The sequence below is a fragment of the Aquarana catesbeiana genome, linkage group LG09, assembly GCF_042186555.1.
Source record: "Aquarana catesbeiana isolate 2022-GZ linkage group LG09, ASM4218655v1, whole genome shotgun sequence".
In the NCBI taxonomy this organism is placed as follows: Eukaryota; Metazoa; Chordata; class Amphibia; order Anura; family Ranidae; genus Aquarana; species Aquarana catesbeiana.
The window spans coordinates 305,708,223-305,724,856 of record NC_133332.1 but is presented as its reverse complement, the minus strand read 5'-3'; the positions used below and the strand labels follow the sequence as shown (position 1 = coordinate 305,724,856).

Sequence of the window (16,634 nt, the reverse complement as noted above, 5' to 3'; positions counted from 1 at the left end):
CATTTTCTGCAGTGCCATCTACCATTAATATCATCACCAGTCGTACCCATATGTTAAAGATAGGTGAGAGTGTTTGGGACATTTTTGTTCCCCCTCTTTCTTTCCTTTTTTGCCTTACTTTTTATTATTATCTCTTATACTTTTCCTTTGGCATTTTTTTATTATAGATACCTCTAAAATCATGCATCTGCTCCTGACGAGTGGTAATGTAGCCACGAAACGCGTAGAGCTTTTTTACGATGCTACGTCACAGTTTTTAGGCCCCATTTCTACTATATTGAAGTTTATTAGTACGAACCAATTCTTCTTTGCTACTATACCTACATGCTACCATTGCAATTGCAGTTTACATACCATAAGTTTATTATCATGTATTAAGATGTCGAGACAAGTGCCTTATATTATGTATTGTTTTGGTTTTTTACATTGAGACCTAATACTATATTACCATGCACATTATGTTGAGACATTTGTTTTATCATGTATTATCTAGGAATGTCATTTATTCAATGAGATTCAATATTATATTATATGATTGTATATCTTTTATTACCCTTTATGTGTATGTATACCTTTTGCAATAAATTATTATGTTTTATATTTATATGGATTGGCTCGTCTGACTTAGTTATGTGCTTCATATAAAGTCCCACCAATTATTTTTCCTTTTTTTGGATGTTATAATTGTCTAAAATAATTTGTCACTCAAAATTGTGTATACATATCAATTGACAGTAGTGGCTAAATATGTTTGGCACCTGCTTGAAATAATTAGGGTGTCTGATTAGACTCTTTTATTAAAGAGATGTATTCACATTGAATTTGCTATTCATGAGAAGCAAACTGTGTGTCATTGATGAACCCAAAAAAATATACTCAAACTATTGTCCTTTTTTTATACACAGGATGAGTCCATCCAGGAGGAATGTGGGGAAAGTGGCAGGCAGGAGGAGACCGGGCCCATGGACAGCCTGGAGGAGGCCGGATTCACCATCATCCTGGAGGAGGCTGGGCCCAGTGTCAGGCAGGAGGTGGCTTCTCCCAGTGAGGTGGCTGCTCCCAGTGAGGTGGCTGCTCCCAGTGAGGTGGCTGCTCCCAGTGAGGTGGCTGGGCCAAGTGAGGTGGCTGGGCCCAGTAGGAGCCTGACCGAATCCCAAGTGCCTTCCCTCCACCTTCCCAAAAAAAGGGCCAGGAAGGGGATGGTCACACAGGACGCATCCCTGCGCCTCATGCAAGAGGCCACCCGTTTTTTAAGGAGCCCCCCCCGAAGCGGAAGAATCCTATGGCTGCTACTTAGCCAGCAGGCTTCTTCAGATGGATTGGGAGCAGCGCCTCATTTGTGAGCGCCTATTTGGGGAAACAATCCATAAGGGGCTGCAGGGCACGCTAACACAAAACACCCAACTACATGAGGCAGCCCCCCTCCTCCTCCTCCTCCTCCTCCTCCTCCTCCTCCTGCCACAACTGAAACACCAGAGCCACAGCCTCAAAAGAAGGCTACAGGGAAGGCTGCAGGGCAGCGTGGAGGAAAGGCTGCAGGGAAGAGAAGAAAGTGATGACCTGGGTTCAGTCTGGTCTGACAGAAGACGCAGGCTGTTGTAGGACCACAGTCTGGGGACATCTAGATCATCTGCTGGTGCTGTTGATCTCTGGGATTCTTGGACCAGATTGTGCTCCCTCTTATATGGACTCCGCAAGATCCCAATTTTCTGGTACACCGACTTTTTCCAGCGTTGACTTCCTCTTTATTTTATTTTGACCATGAATAAATGGATCTTTTTTGAGTTTAGCAAAAGACTTTATGTGTTTTCTTTTAAATCATTGATTTTACACACAATGTTAAATTAACAAGGGACAACAATCTCATTGAGTTTGGAAAAAACACACCAAAAATACATTACTAATGTTAATAATGTTCAAGTGGTAAGTCTTGAAAATAAAAAAATTTACATAACCAAAAACGGTGCTTTGGGTTAACTTTATCTAAAAACTAAAAAATAATCACTATAAAAAAAAAAAGAATAATGGGTTCTTTGTGGTAACTTTACAAACCTAAAAAAAAAAAAAAAAAAAGGGGAAAAAGTATTATTAGTATGGAAACATTGTTTTTAAAATGCATACTATATCATTCATGAGATCAAAGAGAAAAAGAATCCAGAAATCAGTTTGGGAGAACTCTGATTATGAACAGCAAAACACCTTCGTTCTTTAGAGCATTCGTAAAGAAGAAATAAAATGCGCTGCATTCAACGATCACAGATTTTGCAGCGTGATGAATGTGCTACCTACAATACGAACACTAGTTTTACTAGACCGAGTGCTTCCGTTTAGTTTTTGCTTATGAGCATGCGTCGTTTTTTTGTCCGTCGGACTAGCATACAGACGAGCGGACTTCGGGGTAGTAGTTACGACGTAAAGATTTGATGCATGTTTCAAATCTAAAGTCCGTCGGATTTGAGGCTAAAAAAGTACGTTGAAAGTCCGGAGAAGCCCACACACGATCGGATTACCAGCCAGCTTTAGTCCGTCAGCGTCCGTTGGACTTTTGTAGACGAAAAGTCCGACTGTGTGTACGCGGCATAAGAGTTTAACCTCACCAGAAATCCTTAAACTAAACCGTCTTTATTTACAGGGGATGGTGCCACTCATGCTGGGAACGTTCCAGGAATCACTAATCATTATGACCTGTTCATGGTCATGTGACAGTGCTCACCTCCTAATTGGGGTGGTTTCCCGTAGGACATAGAAGGCTCCATGCTACACTTTGCATTTTATAAGTAAAACACAAGAAGCCAGCTCAGGGTGAAATTTTTCCAGTCCTGTCCTGTGGTGTGCAGAGAGGGGGCACAACACTCCACGAGTTGCCATGAGGAGTCAAAGATCCATTGGATCTTAAAACATCCATGTACAGTATCTCACAAAAGTAAGTACACCCCTCACATTTTTGTAAATATTTTATTATATTTTTTTATGTGACAACACTGAAGAAATGACACTTTGCTACAATGTAAAGTAGTGAGTGTACAACTTGTATAACAGTGCAGATTTGCCGCCCCCTCAAAATAACTCAACAAACAGCCATTAATGTCTACACCACTGGCAACAAAAGTGAGTACACCCCTGAGTGAAAGTGACCAAATTGGGCCCAATTAGCCGTAAACTGGTGACCCCGCCCCCCTCTGACACCATGGGGGAAGCCATAGGGAAGTCCCTGTGCGTCAGAGGGGGGTGGGGTCACCAGGTGGCCCCACCCTCAGTTATATAAGAGCTGTCACAAGAACAGAAGCGTCACACAGCGGGAGCCCCCCATTGAGGCGGATCGTCCGGAGGACTAAGCGGGGAAGAAGCAACTGGAGGAAGATGCCGGAAGAGAAGCCCAGAGGAAGAAGCAGAGGACCGGAGGAAGAAGCAGAGGAAGATAGAGGAGGAAGAAGCGGGGGAAGACCAAGATGGAGGAAGAAAAAGAAAACGGAAGGAAGACCAGAAGAAGCGGGGAAAGAAGAAGACATTAATAAAGAAATTGTCAAAAACCGGCAATTGTCTCAACATTTTTGACACTTTTTTTGTGAAATCGTAGGGGTACTTGTACCCCATTACCAGTTCACACGGGGGACGGGATCTGGGGGTCCCCTTGTTAAAGGGGGCTTCCAGATTCCGATAAGCCCCCCACTCGCAGACCCCCACAACCACCGGGCAAGGGTTGTGGGGATGAGGCCCTTGTCCCCATCAACATGGGGACATCCTCCCCATGTTGATGGCATGTTGCCTGGTATGGTTCAGGAGGGGGGGCGCTCTCTTGTCCCCCCCTCTTTTCCAGTGGCCTGCCAGGTTGCCTGCTCGGTTAAGGGTCTGGTATGGATTTTTGGGGGGACCCCCACACCATATTTTAAAAAATGTTGGCGCGGGGTTCCCCTTAATATCCATACCAGACCTGAAGGGCCTGGTATGGAATTTGGGGGGACCCCTACGTATTTTTTTTTTTAATTTTGGTTAAAAATGTCATTTTGCTCTCGGACTGTTCTAAACAGGGAGTGTTCTAAACACAGGAAACATGCGCCACTTTACAGGCATACTATAGACACCCCCCAGGTATGAAATTTAAAGGAATATTTCACTTTTATTGTTTCACTTTCAGCATTATAATCACTGCTTCTGAAAAAACTTCCGTTTTTAAAACTTTTTTTGCATTCATACATGTCCCCTGGGGCAGGACCCAGGTCCCCAAACACTTTTTATGACAATAACTTGCATATAAGCCTTTAAAATTAGCACTTTTGATTATTCATGTTCGTGTCCCACAGACTTTAACAGTGTTTGCGTGTTTGAACAAATTTTTTGCCTGTTCACATGTTCTGCTGCGAACTGAACCATGGGGTGTTCGGCTCATCCCTACTGCAGAGGATGAAGCGGTGGAAAGTCAGTCTGTCAGTGCTCAGACCATACGCCTCACACTGCATAAAATTGGTCTGCATGACTGTCGTCCCAGAAGGAAGCCGCTCCTAAAGATGATGCACAAGAAAGCCTGCAAACAGTTCTCTGAAGACAAGCAGACTAAGGACATGGATTACTGGAACCATGTCCTGTGGTCTGGTGAGACCAAGATAAACTTTGGTTCAGATGGTGTCAAGCATGTGTGGCATCAACCAGGTGAGAAGTACAAAGACAAGTGTGTCTTGCCTATAGTCAAGCATGGTGGTGGGAGTGTCATGGTCTGGGGCTGCATGAGTGCTGCCGCCATTGGGGTGCTACAGTTCATTGAGGGAACCATGAATGCCAACATGTACTGTGACATACTGAAGCAGAGCATGATATGACGTTATCATGATGACAACATGATAACGACCCCAAACACACCTCCAAGATGAGCACTGCCTTGCTAAAGAAGCTGAGGGTAAAGGTGATGGACTGGCCAAGCATGTCTCCAGACCTAAACCCTATTGAGCACCTGTGGGGCACCCTCAAATGGAAGGTGGAGGAGCGCAAGGTCTCTAACATCCACCAGCTCCGTGATGTCATCATGGGGGGAGTGGAAGAGCGTCTCTCCGGATTGCTTATACCATTGGATATGAGACACTAACAATCTTGACCCTTGTGACTCACCTTACCTTCTGCCGGAGGATACCCGGAAGTAACCCGCTCATGCCCACAACAAGCTAATACCGCATGAACGTGTTTTCAAACCCACACGAACGCGGCCATCAGCAACTCCTTTGGGCTCTACTCCTTCTTCATTGAAGACGTCAGACGGTGAGCTAAAATGTACCCTCACATTCATGAGGCATTTTGTTTATGGCCATTTTCCGTCCATCCTTAAAAGCCCTCTATGTGAGGTTGCTTGAGTTGCAATTGTTCACCACACAATCAGGACACCGTTTCCTTCCTTGGCTCTGGTTGATTGACACATACATATGTCTAACCAGCCATTGGTTCACATCCGAGGGGACTTTTGTTGTGTATTAGCACTTGCACTTTACCTACAAGGACCTAGTCTACCCACTTATGTAGCCAATCCAGCTCTGGAATTCCAGTGAAATAGTATAGACCCGGGTCTCTAGTGACTTTAATTGATGAGTGTGAGTGCATGAATGCATGAGATATATGTGCAATGTCTGTGGTGGCCACCAGCACACAATAGGACTTTTATCTGCCCTATTTTTAAATACACATGGTTGTTGGATTATGTTTCTACATATTGTGACACAATAAAGTTTTTGTAGGTTCAACTGTTTGTTCTTGAGCGGACCATCTTTTTTTTGGGGGGATCTCCTCTTGACCCCTTCCTTCCCTTTCCAGTGACAACCTGTGGAGCTCTGGTGAGCTCCATGCCCAAGAGGGTTAAGGCAGTGCTGGAAAATAATGGTGGCCACACAAAATATTGACACTTTTTGCCCAATTTGGACATTTTCACTTAGGGTGTACCCACTTTTATTGCCAGCGGTTTGAACATTAATGGCTGTGTGTTGAATTATTTTGAGGGGACAGCAAATTTACACTGCTATACAAGCTGTACACTCAATACTTTACATTGTAGAAAAGTGTCATTTCTTCAGTGTTGTCACATAAAAAGATATAATAAAATATTTACAAAAATGTGAGGGGTGTACTCACTTTTATGAGATACTGTATGTCATATAGATGTTTTTCAAAAGACTTCATTAAAAATAACAAAACATAAATCTGTTGTTTTCTTTCCTATAAGTGGAATTATAATTAAGGCCCTTGAGGTTTTAACGCATATGACACCCCGCCACATACGTAATCAATATATTTTTTAATACTGGAAGAAACTAATATAAACAACACAACTAATACCCAATTACTTGTCTGTTTCTCATTAAGGTATGGCCCAGGCATAAAGTAAGTCTTACATTAATGGTGTCCTTTTCATTCTGTTAATTTTGTTTAATGAATTATCAATTATATTTGGTTTAAAAATGTTCATAAAAAATGATTGGCATGAGTAAATTTAACATCAGGATATGGCAGTTTGATTATTTTTAAACAGCAAAATATCACACAAATGTAACAATTTAAATAGTCTTAAATGTATTTAAAGGGTAGCAAGAGTGCATTTTCAGTGAGCATTTACACTGAGCTATTATTACAACTTTTAGCTTGTAATAATTTTGCACCTTTCACAGGTGACACAGACAGCAATGAAAACCAGACAAGGGTTCTAATCCCTCTCCACTCTATTCAAAACTAAAAAAAAAAAGTTATACTTTATACTAAATACAAAATAATACAAAATGAGCAACTTTTCAAAATACATTTATTTATTATTAACCAAAATATGACATTTAAATAACATAGTACTAAAAAGTTTATATTGTCGTAATATATCACTATAAAGCAGTACTTTCATGTATTCTTGTCTTGTCTCCCATCTTGGCCTCTGTTTGATCTGCAGTTGCCATGGTACTGTCCACCAAATAAAAATAGGGCACACAATAAGGTATTAAAGCCGTTGTAAAGGCCTAAAGTAATGCTAATAAAATGGTTTAAATTTGAAATTAAATCTTTATTATTTTTGGCAATAACATAGTGTGGGTGGATTTCTGCCAGTCACAGGCTGTGTCACACCCCTCCAGCCTGTGTCTAAGAATAGGAGGGAGGTGAAGCCTCCATCAAGCAAAATGTAATATCCCACCCCCATTGTGTTACCTGATTAGTGGGCATGGAGGAGGGAGGGAGGGAGTGGGGCTGTCATTTACCACAGTGTATATGCACACATGTGTGACTCTATAGTCACATGGGCTGTTAAGATGTGATAGGGAGTAAATGCTGAGGGTAGAAATACACTGAAAACTGAGCATGTGCAGAGCTGTCACCACTGTTCTGCAAAATCCCTAACTACAGTGGGAACATAGGCAGAAAGGCTAAATAGAGAACAGCAGGATCAAGCAAGTTTTTTGCATATACAGAAAAGAAATCCCATATTACTGAGTGAGTATAAACAGCATGTAATACAGGATTTATTGATCGTTTTTAATGATGTGGGTGTAAAGATACTTTATTTTTTTCTTAAAATAATAAATATGGTATACTTAGAGCAGTCCGGTACCTCCTCTTCAGGGGTTCCCCACCTGCACTCTCCAACCCTCTTCTGCAAGTGCCCACATAGCAAGCTCCTAAACCGGGCTATGTGCACCCATAGACTCTCACAGCGCTGCTTGGCCCCACCCTCCCCTCCCTCCTCACAGGATTTGATTGACAGCAGCAGGAGCCAATGGCTCCCAGTGCAGACAGTGCCCTGTGAGGAGAAGAACAGAGTCCAGTGTGGCTGCAGACAGGCACAGCGCTGCATCAAGATAAGACTCAGGTAAGTATATAGGGAGGTGGGGGGCATACAATTACTGGGACATGTTTTACCCTAATGCAGGGAATGCATTAAAGTGGTTGTAAACCCTTACGTATAACCAGTGAAGTAACTGGTCTAAGGTGATACACATAGATGAAACAAATCCTCCTACATACGTTGCACCCATTTGTCTACAGTCATTCAAAGTGCAGAAGTCACACAGGATCTCTCAGCTCTTAAAAGCAGGGGGCAGAGAGCTGAAATTACATCAGTGAGGAGAACTCTGAGAGATAATTGGAGGGAAGGGACACCCCCCCCCTTTTACACAGGCTGAGGTTGTCATCATAGGGTGTGTCTTCCCCGTCACCATTTTTCTCTTGGTGTCAGGAAAACTTGTCAGAAATGACTCATGCATATAGAAGAGGAACAAGGCAGCAGACAGAAATGACACAGTGCTCTGGATTGAGATACACACTATGGAAGGATATGTTACATAGTTACATAGTAGGTGAGGTTGAAAAAAGACACAAGTCCATCAAGTCCAACCTATGTGTGTGATTATGTGTCAGTATTACATTGTATATCCCTGTATGTTGCAGTCATTCAGGTGATTATCTAATAGTTTCTTAAAACTATCAATGCTCCCCGCTGAGACCACCGCCTGTGGAAGGGAATTCCACATCCTTGCCGCTCTTACAGTAAAGAACCCTTTACGTAGTTTAAGGTTAAACCTCTTTTCTTCTATATGTAATGAGTGGCCACGAGTCTTATTAAACTCTCTTCCGCGAAAAAGTTTTATCCCTATTGTGGGGTCACCAGTACAGTATTTGTAAATTGAAATCATATCCCCTCTCAAGCGTCTCTTCTCCAGAGAGAATAAGTTCAGTGCTCGCAACCTTTCTTCATAACTAAGATCCTCCAGACCCTTTATTAGCTTTGTTGCCCTTCTTTGTACTCGCTCCATTTCCAGTACATCCCTCCTGAGGACTGGTGCCCAGAACTGGACAGCATACTCCAGGTGCGGCCGGACCAGAGTCTTGTAGAGCGGGAGAATTATCGTTTTATTTCTGGAGTTGATCCCCCTTTTAATGCATGCCAATATTCTGTTTGCTTTATTAGCTGAAGCTTGGCATTGCATGCCATTGCTGAGCCTATCATCTACTAGGACCCCCAGGTCCTTTTCCATCCTAGATTCCCCCAGAGGTTCTCTCCCCAGTGTATAGATTGCATTCATATTTTTGCCACCCAAATGCATTATTTTACATTTTTCTACATTGAACCTCATTTGCCATGTAGTCGCCCACCCCATTAATTTGTTCAGGTCTTTTTGCAAGATTTCCACATCCTGCGGAGAAGTTATTGCCCTGCTTAGCTTAGTATCGTCTGCAAATACAGAGATTGAACTGTATATCCCATCCTCCAGATTGTTTATGAACAAATTAAATAGCATTGGTCCCAGCACAGAACCCTGGGGAACCCCACTACCCACCCCTGACCATTCTGAGTACTCCCCATTTATCACCACCCTCTGAACAGGCCCTTGTAGCCAGTTTTCAATCCATGTACTCACCCTATGGTCCATGCCAACGGACCTTATTTTGTACAGTAAACGTTTATGGGGAACTGTGTCAAATGCTTTTGCAAAATCCAGATACACCACATCTACGGGCCTTCCTTTATCTAGATGGCAACTCACCTCCTCATAGAAGGTTAATAGATTGGTTTGGAAAGAACGATTTTTCATGAATCCATGCTGATTACTGCTAATGATATCATTCTTATTACTAAAATCTTGTATATAGTCCCTTATCATCCCCTCCAAGAGTTTACATACTATTGATGTTAGGCTAACTGGTCTGTAATTCCCAGGGATGTTTTTTGGGCCCTTTTTAAATATTGGTGCTACATTGGCTTTTCTCCAATCAGCTGGTACCATTCCAGTCAATAGACTGTAAAAATTAGGAACAACGGTCTGGCAATCACCTGACTGAGTTCCCTAAGTACCCTCGGATGCAAGCCATCTGGTCCCGGTGATTTATTAATGTTAAGTTTCTCAAGTCTAATTTTAATTCCGTCCTCTGTTAACAATGTAGGTGCTTCCTGTGTTGTGTCATGAGGATAAACACTGCAGTTTTGGTTACTGAAGCCCCCCGAATCACTCGTGAATACTGAGGAGAAGAATAAATTCAATACCTTTGCCATCTCCCCATCCTTTGTAACCAGATGTCCTTCCTCATTCTTTATGGGGCCAATATGGTCTGTCCTCCCTTTTTTACTGTTTACATACTTAAAGAATTTCTTGGGATTTTTTTTGCTCTCCTCCGCTATGTGTCTTTCATGTTCTATCTTAGCCGTCCTAATTGCACCCTTACATTTCTTATTGCATTCTTTATAAAGTCTGAATGCTGAGGATGATCCCTCAACCTTGTATTTTTTGAAGGCCTTCTCCTTTGCTTTTATATGCATTTTTACATTGGAGTTAAGCCATCCAGGATTTTTGTTCGCTCTTTTAAATTTATTACCCAATGGGATACATTGGCTAATGCCCTTATTTAATATGCTCTTAAAGCAAACCCATCTCTCCTCCGTATTCTTTGTTCTTAATATTTTATCCCAATTTATGCCTTTTAGCAAGGTTTGTAGTTTAAGGAAGTTGGCTCTTTTGAAATTCAGTGTCTTTGTGTTCCCTTCATGTTTCCTATTTGTGTGATTTATACTGAGACTAATTGACCCGTATTTCCACATCTGTGATCAGGTCTGTATTGTTGGTAATCAGTAGATCCAGTAATGTTTTATTTCTAGTTGGTGCGTCTACCATCTGACCCATAAAATTGTCCTGCAAGACATTAAGGAACTGGCGAGCCTTAAATGAATGCACGGTTCCCTCCACCCAGTCTATGTCTGGATAATTAAAATCCCCCATTATGATAACACTTCCCATCCTTGCTGCTAATCCAATTTGTGATAGGAGATCCGTCTCCACTTCCTCCCTCAGGTTAGGGGGCCTATAGCATACTCCCAGTATTATTTTCCCCATAGCTTCATCCCTTTGGAGCTCTACCCATAAGGATTCCACCTCCTCAATATGCTTTATTTATATTTCAGATCTGAGGTTTACAACCACTTAAAGCGGAGTTCCGCCAATTTATTTCCTTAAAGTCAGCAGCTACAAATACTGCAGCTGCTGACTTTTAATATTAGGACGCTTACCTGCCCAGGGCGCCAGCGATGTCCTCACCCAAAGCCGATCCGTCCCTTGGCTCCCGGGTGGAGGCGCCGGCATCTTCGGTAAGGGAATCAGGAAGTAAATCCTTGCGGCTTCACAGCCTGGTTCCCTACTGCACATGCACGAGTCACACTGCTCATCCTCACTGGTCCCTGCTGTCTTCTGGGGCCCGTGTGTCTCCCAGAAGACAGACGAGGGGGATGGAGGAGGGGCAGAACATGGCGTAGATCGCTGCGGAATCTGCGGCGATCTATCGCCGGAAGTGGGAGCAAATACCTGGATTAGACAGGTATCTGCTCCCCCCTCCCCCCTGAAAGATGCCAAATGGGACACAGGAGGGGGGGGACTAGAAAAGCGGAAGTTCCATTTTTGGGTGGAACTCCGCTTTAAGGTAAACATATCTTGCCTTTAAACCCCATTTAATATAATCTGCACACACACAATATGTGCAAATGATTCAAGAAACAAATATGTGTATATGCAATAAAAATTATGCAGCCATATGTTATATGCATGTACAGTACATCAAAACAAAAAGCAATATTCTATACACTAACATGTTATCATGACCGCTGGGTGCTGCCATCTTGGGTGAGATATAAGTAGCCCAGCAGACGCAAAGCTGTCACTCAAGTGACACAATATGGTATTCCCCTTCAACCCTCTCCTGACTGCTACATAGAGCATTATGTAGGGAAGGGAGGGGAGGGGAGGAGGAGCTGGGCCAGCACTTACAACAATTAGACAGAACCAAGAGAGGGCACTGACATTTAAGGAAGGAGGGAGTTGTGCCAGGGGTTAGAATTTTGCTGAATAGTCATTTTTTTTCTAGCAAGTTCAAATCCAGATAGCAAGGATAACTTGCCACAAATTTGTGGCAGTGTTGAATTTTAAGTCTGTTAACTTGCTGCACTTTTCACTGGCAAATTGTACACTTGCAGAGCACATGAAGCACAAGTTCTAGTTGACACTTTTCCAAATTGTAGCAAACTTGCATGGCAAGTCTCTAGCAAGCGCAAAGTTGCAGTGCTGAGTCTACAGCAAGAGCTCTGCAAGTCACAGTGATCCCTGTGGTAAGATGACTTTTAAAAAACATAACTGAACCAGAACTTGCAGCAGGCTTGCAGAATGTTTGCAAAAAAAAGTTGATCCGGAGTCATGCAATGAGGATTTGCTGCAATTGCGCAACAAACATGTGAAGCCTGGAATGTCTAGCAATAGCTTAGCAAGTCATTTTCAAACTTGCAGCACAATTGCTTGCTATCTGGGTTGTAAATTATAAAAAAATCATATTTGGAGGGAAATGGAAATAAACAGTGAAAAATTTTAATTTTTTTGTGCTTTTACCTGAGGTTTGGTGACAGGGTCACTTTAAGACACGGCTAATGGTATTCTCTACTACACTAACATGTTAGAATTATAATATGAACTAACCATGACAGTAAACACTTGTAAAGAGTACAACAAATGTGGAAATCTGTTTCTAGAGTAGTGGGGGGGGTGCATATTTTTTGGCTCGTTTTTCCAGTGACACACACAAGGCAGTCTGTTGATTTCAATGGGCTGATCTACACCTGGCAAAGTAGTAGTTTTTACTGCATTTGTCATTCGTTTTTTCATGTGGCAAAATGTGTGTTTGGTGTACCGTTAACAATTAACGTCACTGAAAGTGCAACTATGTAATTTTAGGTGTATAAATGTGGCCATACACTATACAATCTGATTGTACAATCTCTGTACAATATCCCTTTAATTTACCAAAACTATATAATAGGAGGACACACCATCTATCCAATCATTCTGTATCCAATCAGGCAGGCTCTTGCCTGATTGTGGACTGTATGTTGTCCCAGGGAGTTTAGTCTATAGGGATGCTGGGGAAACCAGGCAAATGCACGTATGGAGGAAAGCCAGGGGTGCTGTGAAAACTTAGTTGATGGGTGAAGATGTGCTAATGAGGTCAGCTGGTAAACTCCCTGTGTCTTACTGGCTGGTCTGTCTGAGTCTGTATACCAGGGAGTTTCTGAAGCCTTCTGAGAAATATAGCCATGGCTTTAGGGTTGCCACCTCATCCCTTTAAACCTGAACACATAATAATTACACAGGTTCTGTGGCTGATTAAGGAGGTAATTAAACTCACTTGGTGCTTTATCTGCATTAAATTAGCCTCAGAATCTGTGTAATTCACATGTGTTCGGGTTTAAAGGGATGAGGTGGCAATCCTACATGGCTGAGGTAAGACCTTGTTTTCAAAATCAAAGAAAACTTGTATTTTTGTGCAACAGAGGTACGTTAATGGTATATTGGTACAAACGGGAGCTGGATTTTAGAAGAGAAAAGAGGTGAACTTAGCCTTTAAGGGCCTAGGGATTCAAGTGGATAAAATACCTAGCAATCCTATCATGAAGATCCATACTAAAGCCCTTTGTGTTGTGAGAGACAACTGTCTCCCAATTGTGCTCTTGCATTGTCACCCTGCCACATGAGCCCTTGGTAAAGGCAGTTTATGCAGATTATGTGGACATGGTTCATGGTCCATGGTTGTAAGCCAGTGGTATGTGTATTTCATATGGAATTTTAGAAAATAAGTACTATATAAAACATGTATTACTAAGTGGCTATTTAAAAAATATAATCATTTTCAGCCGACAGCGGGCTAAAGTCCACTGTTGTCTGACGTCACTTAGCTGGTCCAGGAGTTGATTGATCCTGACTTTACAGTGCTGAAGGGGCAGAGCAGAGAGCCTTTCACTGACCGCCACTGCTCTTTGCTCAAAGTGGAGGGAAGAACTGAGCGATCACCACCTAGGTGAGTCTTTTTTTTTTTTTTTTTATGGAAACCCGAACTTCTCTTTAAGTACCTTTTGACATGGGTGCATTTAATACTTATACCCCTTAAAAGAGAAGTTTGGGTTTCAAATAAAAGAATAGTTATACTCACCTAGCTGGATGCAGCATTGATCCGATGCTGCATCCGTCCCCTGCCTCCTCTACACTGAGATCTGAACGATCAAACGCCACTGATTGCTCAGTTCTACACTCCGCTCTGAGCGTCAACAGTTTTCTCAGCGCTTTACAAAATGAAGGCAGACATTACAGTTACAATACAATTTGGTAAAAGAGGAATCAGAGGGCTCTGCTCTTTAGAGCTTACAGGGAGGGTCAAGTGATACAAAAGGTAATAACTGCGGGGGATGGGCTGATGGAGAAAGTAAAAACACACATGTATTAGAAGCAGGATAGGCTTCTTGCCTACATGCCAATGGTGCAATTGGAGCCTTTTATTATAATTTTAATGTGTATCCGGTTGTCCTTTTAGGTTACAAACAAGCATTCAGAAAAGATGTGTGAGGCCAATGAGACAGAGTTTTCTGAGTTCCTCTTGCTTGGATTTCATGAGTTCCACAATCTTAAGACTCTGTTGTTCTTCATGTTCCTTACTTTTTATCTGCTGATGGTAACTGAAAACTGTCTGATTATTATATTTGTGTCATCTTGCCACCACCTTCAAGTCCCTATGTACATCTTCCTCCAGAACCTGGCACTAACGGACCTTCTTTTAACTTCTAACATCATGCCAAAATTATTAGAGGTGACTTGGTTGGGTGGAGCAATTATTTCCAAAATGAGCTGCCTCTTCCAATTTTATTTCCATTGCATTGCATCTTTTACACAATCGCTGATTCTCACGGCCATGGCTTTTGACAGATACTTAGCCATATGTGACCCACTTCGGTATTCTTACCTTATGAACCAGAAACTCTGTTTGCACCTTGTCTTCTGGCCTTGGGCTATTACCATCATCCTACTTGTTACTGAAACAGTTTTAATAAGTCAAGTGGGCTTTTGTGATTCCAAAATCCTTGACCACTTCTTCTGCGATTTTGTTCCTATATTAGAAATTGCCTCCAAGGACCCTTCCATAGTAAAAGGTGTAGACTTCTCCCTGACCATTATTTTGGCTTTCATACCCTTTGTGCTTGTTATCATATCTTATCTAAATGTATTTATAGCTATTGTAAAGATCAGGTGTACGGATGGCAGACGGAAAGCCTTCTCAATGAGCAGTTCCCATCTGGCGACCGTGTGCACCTATTATGGACCGATAATCGCCATCTATATGTTCCCAACAGGGGATGACACACCTTATGGCTATAAAATGAAATCCCTGCTCTATACAACATTAACCCCACTAATTAATCCAATTCTTTACAGCATGAGAAATCAAGAGATCAAAAAAGCGATTCAACTACTTTTTCATAAATCTTCTGTAAATATTAAAAAGCCCTTCATTTTTTTTATAGGTTAGCATTTATTTGAAAAAAAAAAAAAAACTTTACTTGTAAGTGTCCTTTTAGAGTTATTCCACTAGCAAGTTCCATTTCGGTTGGTCGCAGCATTTCTCATGGATTACTGACTCAATTAAAGTGCATCCAAATATTCCTTTATAGCAGTCCAAAAAGTCCCAAATCTTGTTATGTGATGAATAAACCTCGTAAGTTAAAAAAAACAAAACTTTGCATTCCCTGACTGAGTCAAATCCTTCTTCATTTGTGCCTTACATACTTCCTCTCCCAGACATTGCAGCCTACATTGGAAGGCTTTCAGCAACAGAGGCAATGCTTTCAATCCAGAGAGCAGGGGGCTGGACCTACTGTGGCCATGTGCAGACTGACAGGATTGTGAATCAGCACTAACAGTTCTACACCCCCTGCAACAATCCCTTGTAGTGCAAGGCAGGCACAGCCTACATGACAGTGGCAATGCTGCTCTTAATTCAGGAGTTGTGGAGCATTGTTGCCTCCCCATCACAGGTAGCTGCATTTAACTGGTAAGATCAATAGGTATTTGTGGGATATTGTAGGGGGACTAATAATTAAGTGCTGCAGTATAAACACTATATTACCAAAAGTACTGGGATACCTGCCTTTACACACACATGAACTTTAATGGCATTCCAGTCTTAGTCCCTAGGGTTCAATATTGAGTTGGCCCACCCTTTGCAGCTATACCAGTTTCAACTCTACTGGGAAGGCTGTCCACAAGGTTTAGGAGTGTGTCTATGGGAATGTTTGACCATTCTTCCAGAAGCGCATTCTTTTGGTAATATAGTGTATATTTCTCTTTATGTTTTGTGTATTTTTTTTTAGTTCTACTTTAACCAATTTGCCAGCCAAATTTATATTGACAACTAAGGAGCTGGGGGATAAATTATTAGGAGAGATTAACTGTACTTTATATGGCACCATACTTCCTTATTAGACCAGGCCAGGTCAATTACATCACAAGGAACAGAAAACTGCATCCATGCACTCCGTGTTAATAACATTCGCTGAGATGGAGTACCTATACTCCAAGATAAAACCTTAGATTCTCAAGGTGAGAAATCAAGGGACCACTTTACCTGTTTACTACAATCTGAATTTGGTACATTCTGCCAACTACTCAGAGTGTGAGGACTGGAATGCTCCTAGTATTATAATCTCTGCTCAAGTATTATAGTGCATCTCAATGAGATGAACTAATTCTGTAACTGGAAGCTCTCCTTTTTCATATATAGTGTTAGATGGAATTTTTTTAACGAAGTAGAGGAACCAATGAAGAACA

General features: G+C 41.9%; 1 protein-coding gene across 1 annotated transcript; it reads left to right on the top strand.

Annotated features, from left to right (window-relative positions):
- The first annotated feature begins 14,370 nt into the window (after positions 1-14,370).
- Positions 14,371-15,548, top strand: LOC141107313 (olfactory receptor 1M1-like). The gene has a single exon (XM_073598007.1). It carries the CDS (start codon positions 14,371-14,373, stop codon positions 15,334-15,336), a length of 966 nt encoding a protein of 321 aa, XP_073454108.1. The 3' UTR covers positions 15,337-15,548.
- Positions 15,549-16,634: the final 1,086 nt, after the last annotated feature.